At 38.6% G+C, this 17,960-nt stretch overlaps 2 protein-coding genes across 8 annotated transcripts in view; one reads left to right on the top strand and one right to left on the bottom strand.

Annotated features, from left to right (window-relative positions):
* Positions 1 to 1,008, bottom strand: part of TUBD1 (tubulin delta 1) — a 32,345-nt gene extending 31,337 nt beyond the window's left edge. For 2 of the 4 annotated variants that reach the window (XM_025851395.2, XM_025851393.2), the window contains exon 1: positions 774 to 1,006. The gene's annotated coding sequence lies outside the window, so the exon portion shown is untranslated. Of the gene's footprint in view, positions 1 to 765 lie in introns of all 4 variants that reach the window. The other 2 variants (XM_073879543.1, XM_025851394.2) reach the window with 2 other exon arrangements.
* A 175-nt stretch (positions 1,009 to 1,183) lies between these two features.
* RPS6KB1 (ribosomal protein S6 kinase B1) overlaps positions 1,184 to 17,960 on the top strand; it is a 49,024-nt gene continuing 32,247 nt past the window's right edge. For 2 of the 4 annotated variants that reach the window (XM_025851108.2, XM_025851109.2), the window contains exons 1-4: positions 1,185 to 1,398; positions 9,383 to 9,432; positions 10,450 to 10,570; positions 11,800 to 11,868. In XM_025851108.2, coding sequence (XP_025706893.1) covers positions 1,258 to 1,398; positions 9,383 to 9,432; positions 10,450 to 10,570; positions 11,800 to 11,868 — 381 coding nt within the window. In that variant the 5' untranslated portion in view covers positions 1,185 to 1,257. Of the gene's footprint in view, positions 1,399 to 1,884; positions 2,006 to 9,382; positions 9,433 to 10,449; positions 10,571 to 11,799; positions 11,869 to 17,960 lie in introns of those variants that run through there. The other 2 variants (XM_073879538.1, XM_073879537.1) reach the window with 2 other exon arrangements.

The raw sequence follows: 17,960 nt of genomic DNA, 5'->3' as shown, positions 1-17,960 counted from the left end.
ACAAATAAAATGTCATATGTACATCGATAAAAAACAATTTAAACATGCCATATATATGGTGTTGTAGATGAAATAGCTATGTTGTCTAAGGAGCTAATCATTCAAGGAAGTTGTTTTCTTTACATATTTTTGGAATTCGGAATTTACTGTACCCAAATGCATTCATAGACAGCTCAATAGTGTCTGAAATCTGATTTGTATTCACTGTGTCCCTAAGCATGCATTTAAAACAAAACAAAACAAAACAAAACAAAATGAATGCTAGTTGAAGGAATTCCTAGTACATACTTCATACTATAGGGACACACAGAACACAGAAGTTAGCTCAACAACTGTACATTTAATTAACATTAATTTTCTCTCTTCTAACTAATGACTTTCTCCCTACCAATCACCTTCTGGCCTGGTAACTACAATAACACAAGAAAGACTTGTGTTTGGACAGCAAGGAAGACAAAGCTTGGAAAGAGAGGACTAGATGAAACAGGAGAGCAAGTCTTCACTATTTTTAACAATGAAAAGAGACAATTTTTGGTAAAGACCTCACACCAGGTTTTCGCAGCACTGGAAAGAGCAGGGGCTTTCGAGCCAGACCGTACTTAAAATTTTCAAACAACCCTGCAAACTAGGTATTCTCATTTAATAGATAAGGAAACTGAGACTCTGAAAGGTTATGTGACTTTCGCAAGACCACCGAAATAGAATAGCAAAACCAAGTTTCTCCCTTTCCCCACCAGTCCCAGGAGCTCCATAAACCCCACTCACGGACAGACCAGAACCAGCCGTTTCCGTCCTGTTCAAACTTCAGAGGGCCAACCCTCTCATTATGCGCGTGCTCACTTTCGATTTAAAAAAAAAAAAAAGCTACGGAGAACGAATTGCGCATGTTCACAAACGAAGAGTTTTGTTGTGTTTTTTTCTATTCAGAAAGGTTAATTACGCATGTTCAATTTCAATTTATCAACTTCAGACAAGGTACGCATGCTCATTGTCCATCAAAAGCTTTAGCCGAGAATGCGCACGATCTAGCTACCTAAGAGGCTTCGGCTGGGGTTCTGCGCATGTTTCTGCCAGTACCTGGCTCCAGGCGATAGCTCTACGCATGTTCATTGCCCACAGTTTGGCTTCACAGAACCTTGTACGCATGCTCTAGCGCTGAACTTGAGGAGCCAGTCTAGGGCCTAGGCGCAGACGCACTGAGCCCAAGCAGCCGGTGATGGCGGCAGCAGCGGCGGTGCCTGCGGCGGGTCCGGGCCCATGAGGCGACGACGGAGGCGGGACGGCTTTTACCCAGCGCCGGACTTCCGAGACAGGGAAGCTGAGGACATGGCAGGAGTGTTTGACATAGACCTGGACCAGCCAGAGGACGCGGGCTCTGAGGATGAGCTGGAGGAGGGGGTGAGGCCCGGGGTCCCGGGGGGCCCGAGGTGACAGGGCCGGGGCGGCGGCGCGGGCCCTGGAAGCCCAGGGCGTCGGTGAGCGCGGAGACCCGGGGGGGCGCGAGTAGTCTCCACGAGGAGCTAGGCGCCGCGCGGTCCGAGGCAGGGGAGCGGGCGGGGCGGACCTGGCCCTAGGTGTGAGGCCGCTTCGGGGCTCGCAGGTGCAGGTCGCGCCGGTAGCCCCAGATCAGCGCAGCCCGGAGCAGTCTATTTGTGGAGGAGACGAGAAAGGGCGAGTGGTCGATTCCTCGAGCTGCTGAACTTGAGTGTGGCGGGGTGCGAGTGGTGTAAGCGCATGTTGGGGGGAGGGGGACTACTCTTTCTGGGTGTCCCTTAAGTGCAGGTGAAGTGCTGAAGGGTTTCCCTTCGAGTGTAAGATTTTAAGTATTAAATCTTCAGACCTCCCACAACCACCTCTCTTCTCGGCCTGTCGCTTCTCTCCTAGGAAGCGCTCAGCTGTTAGAAGTGACAGCTGAAAACTTCTGTCGGGAGTAGCGCTGCCGCTGCTGTTACAGCCACCAGGAGTTTTATTTCGGGAGCAAGGGGGCTCTGCTGCATCTTCCAGGGTTTGTTTGTTTGCTTTTTTTTTTTTTTTAACCCCCCCTTCCGTGTGACTTTTTTTTTTTAAACATTTATAACGACACACGGCATTTGTAACTTTTCCCCTAGTTGAAGATGTCTGCATTTTTTCAAAATACTTTGTGTAATTTGGGGGTGGAAAAAACCAGCGTTGACAGCTGTGATTTGGCTTGCCAAAAATAAATTGCTTGAACTGAGACTTGTGAATGGTGGTGCGAGGGCTTTCCTTGCTGTAATTTAGGGTACTAAATTTAGAATTGTTTTTTCCTAATGCATAGTTTGGTTTTACCTTTGCTGTCTTAATAGTTTGTTACTCTTTGTGGAATATCATTCTTTTTTCAAGATAAATGTATTGAAAAATCACAAATTGCACTTGAAGTTCAAAAATACTGTTGTCATACTATATCACTGATTCTGGGCAAATGATCATCCGTGATAACCTCATGATAATTTAGATTTTAAATCCCACTGTCTAGGTGAGTACATGAGTTAAGGACTGGTGTCAGATGTTTGCTCTATGTAAGGGGCTCTCCTTTTCCTCACCTGATTTTCCTCTTCTGGAAAGTAAGTTGTGCCCTGCTTGTTGCCAAAAAATCTAGATGCTATAAATAAAGAGCTTTGAACATTGTAAGAAACTAAGTGGGCTGAAATAATATTGTTTTTTTCATAATCAAATAAGTCTAATAAAAATCACACAGTTTGTAAGGTGGGTATTGAGATGTGTACTTTTTAGTATGTTTGCCTACGGAATTCCAGTTAGCCTCTTAATCGAATACCGGTTACACTCCATACAATTTGAAACGAATATGGAATTACTTTCACTATGTATTGCATACTTTCATTAATTATATTGGCTCCATATGGCAGTGGCTTTGGAGCAGGGCAGGGGAGAAAACTGGATAATTCAGGAGACGTTAAAGCAATTGGAAGTAAAACACTGTGTTAAGATTTCTGTTATGAATTGGGACCTCCTTGAGATGTATTTTGGCCTACTCCTGTACGTTCATTTTGCTGGGTACAAGCAAACAGGTGTTTGAGAGAGTGTGGAAGAGGAGGTCAGAGAAATTGGTAGAAATATGAAGGAGAAAGAAACATGACCACTATCGTGGGGAGGGGAACTTTGGAGAAAAAGCAGAGGTAAAGAGGATTTTGAGGAAGAGCCTTCAGCAAAATATATCTTACTTTGCAATGCTTTTGGAGTTGAAAATATTTCTTTTGAGTGTGTTATTCTAAGAGGTTCCTCAAGGTGGACAAACGAAAAGAGTTGAGGATGGGATTGGGTTGGCCACCTGAGGAAATTTAGTGACACCCAGGTTTCTCTAAAACACAATTTAAAAATTTTGAAAAACAAGAGAAGTTTAGATTCTTGAAAATCTGGCTATTTGTGAATATGCAACATTTAGTACACAAACTTTTAAAAACATTGGTGCATATCTGAGTAGCCCCACTTCTTCATCGCATAGTAAGGAAATGGAGGCATAAACCAGAGAGGTGATTGCCCAAGACCACGTAGATAACTAGTTAACTAGTAATGTCTTCTGACTCCAGCCTGCAGGCTTCATTGCATAGCTTCTTCATTGTATTTACTAGTCTTGTTCATATTGTACTTCTGTGGTGGGTCAGAAGTTAATTCAGATCCCTCCAGGCATTGTCACTGACTGTGTGATTTAGAATAAATTGCTTATTCTGACATTTTTTTCTTTTCTGTCAAATGAGGATTATGTGAGAGAAGGTATATAAAATACTTAAGATATTCTTGCATATTAAGCAGTTAGCTAGTTCATGGAAATACAACTTGTCAGTGTTACTCATTGCCAAGGAACCAAACATTCAAGTTTACCCTCATCTATGCCTAGAGACTTAATAAATGCAGTTATACCAGAGGTGCTGCATTTTTGAAACGGTAGGATTTTTAAAATTATTGGTCCTATTCAGAGATACGTGCCTTTTTAGATATGTTACACTGACTAAATTTATATCAGGAAATATATGTATTTATACATCATAATTAATTCTTCAGTGAGTAAAGGATGAGGACAGTAAATGAATGCATTTATGGATAAAGCTGAACATTACCTAAGAAAGGACCCTGATTGAATACCTCAAAGGACTATATTAAAAAGCAGCGGGTAAGAGCGTTTTTTGGGAGGGGACTGGATGGTTAGGTTTGGGTCTTTTTTGTTCGTTTTTCATTGGTGATGGTATAATTTGGGGAGAGTGAGTTGAAACTAAGGGAAAGTTTTCCTCTAGAGATTTTCACTAGATTATGAAGATGTTGGAAACCTGTTTTCTGTGGAGACACAAAGTTAGAAGAGTAATAGAAAAGTCTAATCCTTAATTTTTACTAATTCAAAATTGAAGTAGTCACAGAAGCTTACTGCATGAGTTTCAGATTGGGATATCAGATTTTTATTGAGCAAAAAGTTTGAAATTTTTTAGTGCTTTGAAAAATGAAGTTGCTATAGCTAATATTCACTGTTATGAAAAATTATAGAAAAACATCAATGCTTATCCTGCATTATAATGGGCACTATAAAGCACTTGTAAATAGCTCAAGATTTTGAGCAAGGTTTACTCCTTTTCTCCCAATTCATTGAATTACGGAATCTTATTTTATAAGGAAATGTCTGTGAGCAAACAGCCAGGAAAGTGGATAAACAGTATAATGAATATCTGGATTAAGGATATTTCACCCGTTCTGTAACAATTTATTTACATTTTTATGAAATGTTCCTTCTTTGATTGGGATTTTAGGCATATTAACTTGAATTTATATACAATTTTAATTTAAAACTTTGGAAATACTTTGGTGGGCTGGTTTGAAATATATCTTGAATAGTACCCTAGATGAGCAGGATTCACTTTGTCAATCATAGTAGCACATCAAAAAGAGTATTGGATGGGTCATAAAGCTTAAAGCAGAAGAAAAAAATCTAAAAAGTTTCCTCTGAAAGAAAAGTTGTCTATGTATTATATAATGTTAGCCTGATGCTTCTGGTGTGAGACTTTTCTAAAGGTAACATGGGGTAGCAGAAAAGCACTGTGCCTCAAATGCTTCTGCTCCAGAAGGTAACGGTAGGAAGTTATGAACACAGATGCAGGTGGTAATACAGGCCTGGCTGGCTCCGGAAATGAAACATAGCCACAGGGCATATCTTTCTAGGTGGCTTCAAAGTCATGGTTTAGTGTTAACTACCCTGTGGTCTTTAATTTAAAATTAAGTAAAACTAACATTAAAGTAAAAACAATTATATATTACCAGTTTTATCACATTTGGGAGAAGTTAGTCTTTTGTCTTTAAAGTGAAGCCATCATAGGTGATTATGTGAAGCACCAGAGACCAAAAAACCGTTAACCATAACTACCCCTACCCCCCAAAAGAAACTGTATCAAGTTGAAACTGCAAGAATTTTTTTCCCCTTGATACTGCTTCATCCATTTGGCTCAGTCTAACATTGAAACATACATCCCTAGTATTAGACCTCATCCTGACTTGTTCACATCATGAGCAAATTTTGGCTGAAAATCTGTAGTTTGGGGGGCATTTAAGCGTCCCTTGTTTAAGAATACTATCAGTTTTCTGAGTGCCTGGGTGGCTCAGTTGGTTAAGCTTCTGCCTTCGGCTCAGGTCATGATCCCAGAGTCCCGGGGACTCGAGCCCCATGTCGGGCTCCCTGCTCAGCAGGGAGCCAGCTTCTACCTCTCCCTCTCCCTGCTGCTCCCCCTGCTTGTGCTCTCTCTCACTATCAAATAAATAAATAAAATCTTAAAAAAAAAAATACTATCAGTTTTCTTTGTGTAGCTTGAATGTGCACTGCTACCTTTGAGGGAAGATGTGTTCACCTAAATATTTTTTTAATTATTCTAAAATGTTCAATAAAAACTTAAAAACTTAGCATTTTTAAAAAGTATTTAAATTCCAGGGGCGCCTGGGTGGCTCAGTCGTTAAGCATCTGCCTTCAGCTCAGGTCATGATCCCAGGGTCCTGGGATCAAGCCCCACATCGGGCTCCCTGCTCAGCGGGGGGGCCTGCTTCTCCCTCTCCCACTCCCCCTGCTTGTGTTCCCTCTCTCACTGTGTCTCCCTCTGTCAAATAAATAAATAAAATCTTAAAAAAAAAAGTATTTAAATTCCAGTTAGTCAACCTACAGTGTAATATTAGTTTTAGGTGTACAATGTAGTGATTCAACACTTAAAAAAACATCATTTTTGAAAGCCCAATTAAGTGATATCCTTTTGTATAAATTAAAAGGCTCATAACCAGACTATATTCAAGAATACTCATTTTAAAGCTATATTTTATAATATTAATAACTGAATTTCTATTGCCAAGTTATTTTTTAACAATTATGTGACTTTTAGTATATTTATAGGGTTGTACAACCATCACTGCAATTTAGTTTTAGAACATTTCTATCACTGTTAAACTGGGCCCATTTATAGTCACTCCTTATTGCCACCTCAATCCATAGGTAACCAGTGGTCTACTTTCCATCTCTATAAATTTGCCTTTTCTGGACATTCCATATAAACCAAATCATTCAGTATGTGGACTTTAGTGTCTGGCTTCTTTTACTTAACAGGACGTTTTTGAAGATCATCTGTGTCATAGTATGTACATAAAGCCAAATTGTATTCCATTGTATGTATCAACCACAATTTATCAGTTCACCAGTTGATGTGCATTGGAGTTGTTCCCATTTTTTGACTGTTGTGAATAATGCTGCTAAGAACATTTGTGCCCAAGTCTTTATGGGACATATATTTTTATTTTTCTTGGGTAGATAGCTAGGAGTAGATTTGCTGGGTCATATGTTAAGTCTATGTTTAATTTTTGAAGATACTGCCAAACTGTTAAAGAGGTTGCACCATTTTACATTCCTGACAGTAGTGTACCAGTGTTCTAATTTTCTCTACTTCTAATTTTTTTTAAAAGGTTTTATTTGTTTATTTGACAGAGACACAGCGAGAGAGGGAACACAAGCAGGGGGAGTGGGAGAGGGAGAAGCAGGCTTCCTGTGGAGCAGGGAGCCCGTTGCGGGACGCAGGACGTGGGACGCGGGACACGGGGCTTAGGCTCGATCCCAGGACCCTGAGATCATGACCTGAGCCGAAGGCAGACACCCAATGACTGAGCAACCCAGGCGCCCCTAATTTCTCTACTTCTTGCCCAACTTAATTTTCTTTTTAATTATAGCCACCCTAGTGGATATGAAGGGGTATCTCAGTGTGATTTTGATTTGTATTTGCATTTCTGTAATGGCTGATTATGTTGAACACCTTTTCAGGTGCTTACTGACCATTTGTGTATCTTGTTTGGAGAAATACCTATTCAGATTCTAACACTTTAAAAAATTGGGTTATTTTAAAATTTTGAGTTGTAGAAGTTCTTTCTTTATATATTCTTCTGTGGGGTTTCTTTTCACTTTCTTAATAATGTCTTTTGAAGGGCAAAAGTTTTAAATTTTGAATAAGTCCAGTTTATTGGGTTTTTTTTTCCTTGAATCATTTGTTCTTTTGGTGATGTCTTTTTCAGAGATTTTATTTATTTGAGAGAGAGAGTGATCGAGAGAAAGAGGGAGAGAGAGCAAGAGTGGGGGCAGGGACAGAGGGAGAAGCAGACTTCCCGCTGAGCAGGGAGCCTGACATGGGGCTGGATCCCAGAACCCTGGGATCATGACCTGAGCTGAAGGCAGACACTTCACTGACTGAGCCATTCAGGTGCCCGTTGGTGATGTGTCTTAAGAAATCATTGCCTATCCCAAGATTATGAATATTTTCTCCATCCTAGGTTTCTTGTAGGAGTTTTCTAGTTTTAGCTCTTATATTTAGGCCCTGATCAATTTTTTTTCAAGGTTTATTTATTTGAGAGAGAGCGAGAAAGAGAGTGTGTACACGCAGTGGGAAGGGGCAGAGGGAAAGGGAGAGAGAATCCCAAGCAGACTCTGTGCTAAGCATGGAGCCTGATGCAGGGCTCAATCCCATGACCCTGAGATCACTACCAGAGCCGAAACCAAGAATTCAACGTCCAACCAACTGTGCTAGCCAGGCACCCCAGGCCTGTGATGAATTTTAAGTTACTTTTTTATTTTTTTATTTTTTATTTTTTTTTTTAAGTTACTTTTTTAGTGTGGTGGAATATGGTGTGAAGTAGGGGACTAAAGTAATTTTTTTGCATGTGGATATCCAAATGTCCTAGCACCATTTATTGAAAGACTGTCTCTTTCCCATTGAATTTTCTTGGCATCTTTGTCAAAAATTAGTTGACCATAAATATAAGGGTTTATTTCTGGACTCTTAATTCTAATTCATTGAACTATATGTCTGTCCTTATCCCAGTACCTCATTGTCTTTGTTGCTGTTGCTTTGTAGTAAATATACTTTAAAATCAGGAAATGTCAGTTCTCCAACTTTGTTCTCCTTTTTTCAAAAATTGTTCTAGCTATTTTGGGTCCCTTGCATTTCTGTATGAATTTTAGGGTCAGCTTGTCAATTTCTGTAAGAAAGGAACCTGGGATTTTGATAGGATTGAGTTGAATCTATAGACCATTTCGGTTAGTATAACCATCTTAAACAATACTAAGTTGTCAGATCCATGAACGTGGAATGTCTTTTGATTTATTTAGATCTTCTTTAATTTTTTTCAGCAATGTTTTATAGTTATCAAATGTATAAGTCTTACACTTTTGTTAAATTTTTTCTAATCGATGCTAATTTATTATTGATGCTATTGCGAACAGAGTTATTTTAATTTCATTTTTGAATTGTTCATTGTTAGTGTACAGAAAGTTAATTAAATTTTGCATCCATTTATACTATGGTCAGAATAAAAATGTTTGGCCAACGTAACTCTTGACAATTTGAAGGTGATGCTTAATTATTTTGCTTTGATCAGCCACATGATACATTACAGTATCTTAGACTGGTTGTGGTTACTGTAGGCTTAGTTAGGTTGTAGTTACATGTTATGTTAGTCTTGTGTATCAGAATCATATTCAGAACAGCACTTTATGTAAATCATTTGATTTAGTAATTCATACTTAGAATCTTGTGCCTTTAGTTTCATAATACACAAAATATATCTTTTGAATAAATGTAATTTTTAAAGGAGCTATCACCTACTTTGTTTGTAGATCATTGATCAGTAGCATCTGTAGCTTAATTGTCATAGAAAATTAAAAGTGAAATCCCTGTGGTATCGTGTACCTTATTTTGTTCATCACCACATTTGCTGGTTATTAAAGTATGGAGAATTTTTAAGCTGGTTTATTTCATTTCTCCTTTAGTAGTAGGGTGAAGCATTAAGTATTTTGATTCTATGTTTATGAGATTATTTATTTTTAAAACTTTAACATATTTTTCAGGGTCAGTTAAATGAAAGCATGGACCATGGGGGAGTTGGACCATATGAACTGTAAGTGTATATGAAAAGATTTCATTGTGCTGTCTTTCCTACAAGTAGGTTTTATCAGTTCCAGTTTGTAGCCATCATGTGATTCCAATAACCTGTTCTTAATTATCTAGTCATATATGTAAACTTAGTTTATTGAGTTTAGCACCATACAGTAATATATCCAGGGTTTTGAGATCATATATAGATTTTGAGAGAAAGATGTTCATTCTGACTTACAGTATACTGAATATGAGTCTGAGTGGGTAAGGAATTTTCATTAGGTTATTAGAGAGTTAATTTTTCTTCCTTAAAAATAAAATTTTTAGAAATGACTTCCAAAGTCAAATGCTTTTTGTTTTGCTTGTAATACATCATTCATACAGAGATATGTGCAATCTCAAGTCATTTTAGGCAAACTCTATTAAATGAGAATGGTGATTAATCTGCTCTGTACCCCAACCTTAAGTAAAAACCATGGGTTGGGGGTAGACCAGGATAACTCATATAAAAAGCATTGAAGGGACAAATTGCCACTTAAATGCCACTTTTGGAGTCTTTAAATCAAGCTAATAGTAGATATGGAAAGGTGCATGGATACATTTTATTAGCAAGAATTTTTGTAGCATAAATTCTTGAACTAATTGGGTACTTTTACAGAGTTCCCAGATTTTCTGAAGCTGCCAATGAAGTTGGATAATACCTAGTCTCGTAGACATTTTGAATGAACTAAATATGAATAGCTAGAAGACTTTTTTTCCTTTGTCAACTTAATAAACTTGTTCTAATTTATCTTAGTTTGGGGGTGCTTGATGTTTAAAAAATGATAATAGCATATTCTGTAAACAAGCAGATAAGCAATTATCAAGCCATCCTAATCTTGACCTACCTTGCCATTGAATCATTAGTTTACTGAGAGCACAGGTAGTAAATTTGTTGTTATATACCTTTTCCTTTTTACTTATTTGGATTACAATGATAGTAAACTGAAGATAATTTAACTTTTTGAGAATTTACTTTTGGTTTTACTTTTCTCCTCAGTGGCATGGAACATTGTGAGAAATTTGAAATTTCGGAAACTAGTGTGAACAGAGGGCCAGAAAAAATCAGACCAGAATGTTTTGAGCTACTTCGGGTACTTGGTAAAGGGGGCTATGGAAAGGTAGGAAGTATTTTTGAAATAAGAGCTGTTGTCTGTCTTGGGTAGGTTAATTTTTAGATTCTGGTTTAGCGGTCCTCTTCAATCTTTGTTTACTAGCTGTCAGCAAAGGATATGATCACCTAACCTGGTATTATTTGAGGGATGTACAGAAGTTCTCTTCCTACCAACATACACATAAAAGACTGACACATAATAGGCACTCAGTCAATATTTGTTGAATAAATAAATAGGCAACTGTGCCAGGCAAAGTCTATTATTAGAGGAATCCTTCCTTCTTTTGGTTAAATGGTATCCTCTGGAGGTATTCTCTTAAAAAACAAACCACTCCTTACTTTTAGGAGGAATGGCATGTTAAATTGTTAATATTACTGAGATCTAAATCTGAATTGGTTTTCTTTGACTTGCAGTATTTGGAGCATTAGAGCTAGGGAAGCTGAAAAATATAAGGGAGAAGAAAAATGAAGAGAACTTCTTAGCTTCATATTTTGCCCAAGTCTTTCTAATTTGTGACCTCACCTTTGTGTATTCTGCCCAAGAAAATTTATACCTAGCTATTCTTTATCAAAACATAGAATTTGGATAACATTTTAGTAGTTAGGATTAAGTTTAAGAACTATTTATGCTACTGTGTAGTGTTAATTTTTTCATAGCATGACATTTATAGGTTCTTCTTAGGCTTAAGGACACATTCTGATGTGTTCTAATCATCTCGAATGTGGAACACGTGCACTTTGAGTCTCACATTATTTTAGCTATTGCATGATGTTTTATATAGTTAGCCTTTTTAAGGAATAGGTAAACAGTAATTCCTGTCAACTATTATTAAAGTTTTATGTGAAGCAAGAACAGTGGCATTCCTGGAAGAAACTTAAAAATATAATTTTTACTTTTGGTATTCTGCTTCTGGAAACCCTGAATATAGCTTTTTCCAAGAAAACTTGGATTTTGTGTGTGAAGTTATATAGAGTGCTCATTATTGGATGGTCACTGGCCAACTTTGCCACCAGATGTCAGCAGACCAAATAGGACAGTCCCATGTTTAACAGATTTTATTACTAAATCTTTAATATTGTCTGCTCTTTGAGGTCATCATTTTTGCACAGTCTTTGTGTTACTAGTTTTTTTTAAGAATATAAACTATTGTATCATCTGTTTTCTATAAATAGGAATTAAGGGAGTGTGACTAGCATAGTTTAGCTTTTAATAACAAACACTTATTTTTTATCCAGGTTTTTCAAGTACGAAAAGTAACAGGAGCAAATACTGGGAAAATATTTGCCATGAAGGTGCTTAAAAAGGTGATTCCTTCCCTCCTCTTTGTTCCTTTTCCCTTTTTTTTTTTTAAAGTAGGCTCCACGCCCAACATAGGGGGTGAACTCCACGACCCTGAGATCAAGAATTGCATGCTCTACTGACTGAGCCAGCGAAGCGCCCCTCCCCAACTTTATTGTTAATTGCTATAAAATCCACATTTTGGCCTAAAATTCTCAGTCAAGAAAATGTATTTCTAACACAATATGACAAGTCCTCTTAGAATGTGAGATATGTTTCATTATTGGTATTCCTGTTTTCTGCTTGGTGAATGTGGAAAGGAGAGCTCTTTTAATTCTCCTCTGAAGTAACTCTTTTAGCTCTTTGTTCTGGTCTCCATATTTCTAAGTAATAAGCATGTTCTGCTGTCACTTAACATAGCAGTTTTAGAATTATGTATTGACTTCCACTCTACTCTCTTTCACTTCTTCCTCCCTTCTCCCCATCCTCTCATTTTGCTTTGTTTTCTTTGAGTCTATTGTCTTCTCATACCTTCCAACAGCTCTGTTCAGGCCAATTTTCTATGGTCCCACTTATTAGGTAGTCTATCAGTTCCATTTATTTTCCTGTAGAATTCCATCAGAACCTTCTGTCCCCCTATTCCTGTCTGTACTGGTAGCTCTTGAGGCATGGCTGCCGTTACTGGACTTCCACCACAACCCTTGGTATCCCCTTGGTTCCATCAGTGTTGGATTCTTTGTTCCTGGATCCCAGATCTTCCTTTATCTTAGTTTATGCCCTTGTTCCCTCTTTTGGTGACCAACTACCAGTGGCTTCCTGAGAAAGGGTACATGAAGGTAAATTTTTGGGTAAATACTGCATATTTGAAAATTTTCCTATTACACCCTTATGCTTGTTTGAGTGTGGTTTTGAAATTGAAAATCATTTTCACCCAGGATTTTGCTTTATTTTCATTTAGCCTTAAGTGTTTCTATTAAGGAGTCCCTTGCCATACTGATTCCCATTTCTTTTTATTCTTTCCTAAAGATTTTTTTTTTTTTTTTTTAGATTTTATTTATTTATTTGACAGAGAGAGACACAGTGAGAGGGGGAAACACAAGCAGGGGGAGTGGGAAAGGGAGAAGCAGGCTTCCCACAGAGCAGGGATCCCAGTGCAGGGCTTGATCCCAGGACCCTGAGAATATGACCCAAGCTGAAGGTAGACGCTTAATGACTGAGCCACCCAGGTGCCCCTCTTTCCTAAAGATTTTTAAAACTTACTCATCTGAGAGATTGAGTGAGACCCAGCAGAGGGAAAGGGAGAGGGAGAAGCCAACTCCCTGTTGAGCAGGGAGCCCAATGTGGGGCTTGATCCTCAGGATCCTGGGATCATGACTTGAGCCGAAGACAGATGCTTAACTGACTGAGCCACCCAGGTGCCCCTGATTCCCCTTTCTTTAGAGATCTTTCTTTCTTTCTTTCTTTCTTATTTATTTATTTATTTTAACTTTTTTTAAAAAAAGATTTTATTTATTTGTCAGGGAGAGAGAGAGAGCACAAGTAGGGGGAGTAGCAGGCAGAGGGAGAAACAGACTCCCCGCTGAGCAAGGAGCCAGATGTGGGACTCAATCCCAGGACCTCGGGATCATGACCTGAGCATAAGGCAGACACTTACCGGACTGAGCCACCCAGGCATCCCTAGAGATCTATTTTTCTTTAAACATACTAAAGTTTTCTTTTGATTTCTTTTGTTCTAAATTTTTTACAGTGGTGTGTTTATCTTGCTTTGATCCTTATTATTTTCTTTATTTTTACTCTTTCAGTCTTAAAAGTTCCAATCCTTCAGCTCTATAAGGTTTTCTTTTATGGTCTCTGATAATTTCCCCCCTACTGTTTTCTCTTCTTGGATTTATAGTTAGTTGGATATTGGACCTCCTGGACTGATCATCTATTTTTCTTATCTTTTCCATTTGCCTGTTTCTTTATGTTTACTCTGAGATTTTTCTAGAAATTTATTTTTTAATCCTTTTACTGTTTTTTTTAAGCTATCATATTTGTCATTCCCCAGAGCTTTGTCATTTTTTCTTTTTCTTTTATTTATTCATTTTTTAAAAATATTTTTTATTTATTTGAGACGGAACACAAGCGGGGAGGAGGATCAGAGGGAGAGGGAGAAGCAAACTCCTCGCTGAGCGGGGAGCGTGACGTGGGGCTCAATCCCAGGACCCTGAGATCATAACCCGAGCCGAAGGCAGATGCTTAACTGACTGAGCCACCCAGGCATCCCTCATTTTTTCTTTTTATAGCAACCTATTTTATGAGTACATTATCTTATTCCTCTGAGGGTATTAATGATAATTCTTTGTAATATTCTTTTGTTCTATGCATTGTACTTCTTTTCTAAGTTCTTATTTTCTTTGAGTTTGATTTAGTCTCTTTCTTCCATGTGAAAGGCCTTCTTTAGATGCCTGGTGTCCTTCACTGATTATTCATATTTAAGAGTAGAACTCTGAAAAGCTGATCAGAAGTTCCATCTGTTTAGGACAGTCATGTGGTTAGCTGGCAATTGACTGAGAACCTCGAAATATCATTGTAGTCAGTTGGTGCTGAGAAAGATCCTCTATTCTTTTGCCTAGAAAAAGCATCCTGGAGCTGAATGGGAGAGAAGAGATGAAGATCTTAACCTTTCAACATGCAGACCTTCACTGAAGTCAAATTTTTACTTTAGCACTTCACTCTGTATCTGATCCTTCACTCTTTTTTTTTCTGGAGAGTACACCTTTCCAAGTGCTAGTAATCTACCTGTTTTTAGTCCTCCACCTTCTGCCTTCTGCAGTCCCTCATGACTCTTTTTTTTTTCCTTTCTTGCTTTTTATTTTTGTCTCCAGTTTTTGAACCTACTAAGGTTCTATAGATGGAATCAACTTCTTTTGAGTTCTCTGTGCAGGCATTTAGATTTGATCATATTCCACTCCACTGAGTCATGTACCATTGCTTTATCCCACTCTGTTTTCTTCATTTTTGAGGTGTGGAGTTAGATGCATTTCCTAGTTTTATTGAAAATGGGTTATGTGTGTTTGGTTTCTTGTTCTTTTTGTTTGGGATTGATTTCTGAAGAGATCACACTGTCTTAAAACAAGTCTTACTACAAAACTATATTAAAAGACAATTGAAACAACTTTTAACAAAAATTGTAGGGTTTGTAATACCTTGATCTTTATCTTCCTGATTTTCACTTAAGCAGTAAACATGACTTATTAGTTTAAAAGCTGAGGAACAAATATGACCACAACTTTATTGGTGATTGTCTTTTTTTTTTAAGTTTATTTATTTATTTAAGTAATCTCTACACCCAGTGTGGGGCATAGAGTCACATGCTGATGCTGTTCTGACTGAGCCAGCTGGAATCACCCCTGGTGATTGTCTTAAAAGAAGCAGTTTAGATATTCTGAACATCACTTTCTGTATCAATAAGTCAGTATTAATCTGCTGTCTGGCTTTCCCATTGGAATCATTTGATAGTAATGATGTTTTCATCTATAAAACATGTTAGGTATAGAATTGGAGATAGTATAGTAATGCTTGTCCTAGAAATGTTGAAAGAAGTACTGGTCAAGATTCTTAGGTTAATTTATTCCTTTTGATATATTTTATAATCAGGGCTGACCATAATTAATCATAATTCTATCTTGAGTGAAGTATGTTTCTGGCATGGACATCTTTAATGAAAAGAAGAGGGTGTTGTTTTTCCGCTGCTGGTGGATAGGTACAGTGTATTGGGAAATCCATAGACTTAATTACTGCTAAATGTCAGACCTCGTTTTTAGCCCCGGGCATTCAAAACCTAACTTGCTCGCCTCTCCTTTTGCTTGGTTACCATTCCCTCCCACTCTCAGGGTTTTTCTTTCCCCAAGCTTGGCTAGAGAGTCAGATGCTGTCTCATGTTTTCCTTGCTGTCCCTGAAAACAAGCTCACAGCATAAATAATGAAAGTGAAGAGGTTGCTAGGGTTAAGTCCAGAATTTTAATTCCTAACTAGATAAGATGTATGCTGCCTTTGAGTTTCTTTATTCTGATTTTATAATTATTAACCCTCCTGAACTCTGTACGCAGTAAGAACATATCTCTTTCCAGCCTTGAAGATCAAATCAAAGTAGAACCACGTGTCTTCTTATCTTAAATGAGGTATTTGCATCTGGACAGTCTGTTTGAATTTATCAGTTCTCCTGGGATTTTTTACAGGAATGGTACTATTTGGGTATTTTCTCAGGGTGGAATGTTGAGGAAAAGACTTTCTCTTCCTACCAGTTGCAACAAAAATGTACCCTGGGAGCAAAGTACTATTGCCCATGGCATTAATTCAGCCCACACTGTAAATTTTAGACCCTTTGGCTAAAGGCTTGTGGTTCACAGATTGGTCATACTTCTTCCATTCCTTTTACTGAATCAATTGAGAACTGGCAATGTGCCAGGCATTACACTAGATACTAGGATTTAGCATTTGAGGCAAATGTGGTCTCTTCCTCTCACTCTGCTTACATAATTCAAGGGAAGAACTGTTAAGTTTATTCTTACAATTTCTCTTCTATCTTGTCAAAATCCTTTCTACATTGAGGTTGAAACCTCCCTTACCTTTTATCATTTTTTTTCTCACTCCTAAGCCTTGTCATCTTGTATGTCTTCGCTGTCCTTATATTAGATAAGTAATCAGTAGCCTAGCCTTTCTAATTCCTTGATCTCAACTCTGTCAGCTTTTACTTCCATTCCACTCTACCAGCCCCCATAGCTGTATTCTCCACCTCTGAAGTACTGGACTACAATAGAACAATAACTTCTCACTTCTTTATTCCCACAATGCTTGGTCTTTGGCTTTCAACCTTTTAGTCCTTTGACCTTCCTGGGTTTTTTCTAAAGTTCTTAACCCCCTTCTTATTTCACTTTATTCTGAATCCAGCCTAATCAGCATGATCTGCCATTTCAGTCACTTGCTAGCCCCAATTGACCTTATGTTTAGGAAAGTCCTTTTTTTTTTTTTAAATTTTATTTATTTATTTGACAGAGAGAGAGACAGCAAGAGAGGGAACACAAGCAGAGTGGGAGAGGGAGAAACAGACCTGCTGCCCAGCAGGGAGCCCGGCAACGGGGCTCAGTCCCAGGACACTGGGATCATGACCTGAGCCAAAGGCAGACACTTAACGACTGAACCACCCAGGTGCCCCTGGGAAAGTCCTACTTTTAAAAGTTTAGTTGTTGGGGCACCTGGGTGGCTCAGTCCTTGAGCGTCTGCCTTCAGCTCAGGTTATGATCCCAGGATCCTGGAATCGAGCCCCACATCAGGCTCTCTGCTCTGCGGGAAGCCTGCTTCTCTCTTTCTCACTCCCCCTGCTTGTGTTCCCTCTCTCGCTGTCTCTCTCTCTCTGTCAAATAAATAAAATCTAAAAAAAAAAAAAAGTTTGGTTGTTAATGTTCCTTTATTCCTGTATCTCAGTTACTGAGCATTGCTGGCAGAAATCACATAAACTTGTAGATTGCTGCTAGGACAAATTCGTAGTCCCCAAATCATTTGGACCCTCAGTATTCACCAGCTATTTTTCTTTCCTTCTTTCCCTCTTCCTTCCTTGCTTCCTTCCTTCCTTTCTTTTTTTAAGATTTTATTTATTTGCCACAGAATTGAGAGAGGAGAGCGCACAAGCAGTGTCAGGCAGAGGGAGAGGGAGAAGCAGGCTTCCTGCTGACCTGGGAGCCCGATGTGGGGCTCGATCCCAGGACCCTGGGATCATGACCTGAGCTGAAGGCAGACACTTAACTGACTGAGCCACCCAGGCGCCCCACCAGCTGTTTTTCTTCATGTCCCTAGACAACTTCTTCTGTTCTCTATAACTTTGCTATCAGTCCCTCTTACCTCTTTAGTAGACTGCCTCTCTTCCTATTTGAGGCTGTCACATGTGATTTCCTTCCAATTCCTGTTCTAATCCCTACCCCTAATACCATATTAATCTGCATTTTCATTTGTCCTTACTTCCTTCTCTCCAGTGTTAGTAAGAGATAAATTCCTCTCCTTTCCAAGGTTAAGCCCTCTCTTTAGATTGTTTTGGAGCCTATCTCTTTCTGCCTGTTAGGGGTCTTTGTCACGTCTTTCT

This window comes from Callorhinus ursinus, unplaced genomic scaffold (assembly GCF_003265705.2).
Source record: "Callorhinus ursinus isolate GAN/ISIS: 27379988/994484 unplaced genomic scaffold, GSC_fseal_2.0 scaffold34, whole genome shotgun sequence".
NCBI lineage: Eukaryota > Metazoa > Chordata > Mammalia > Carnivora > Otariidae > Callorhinus > Callorhinus ursinus.
This window is presented reverse-complemented; position numbering and strand designations above follow the sequence as displayed.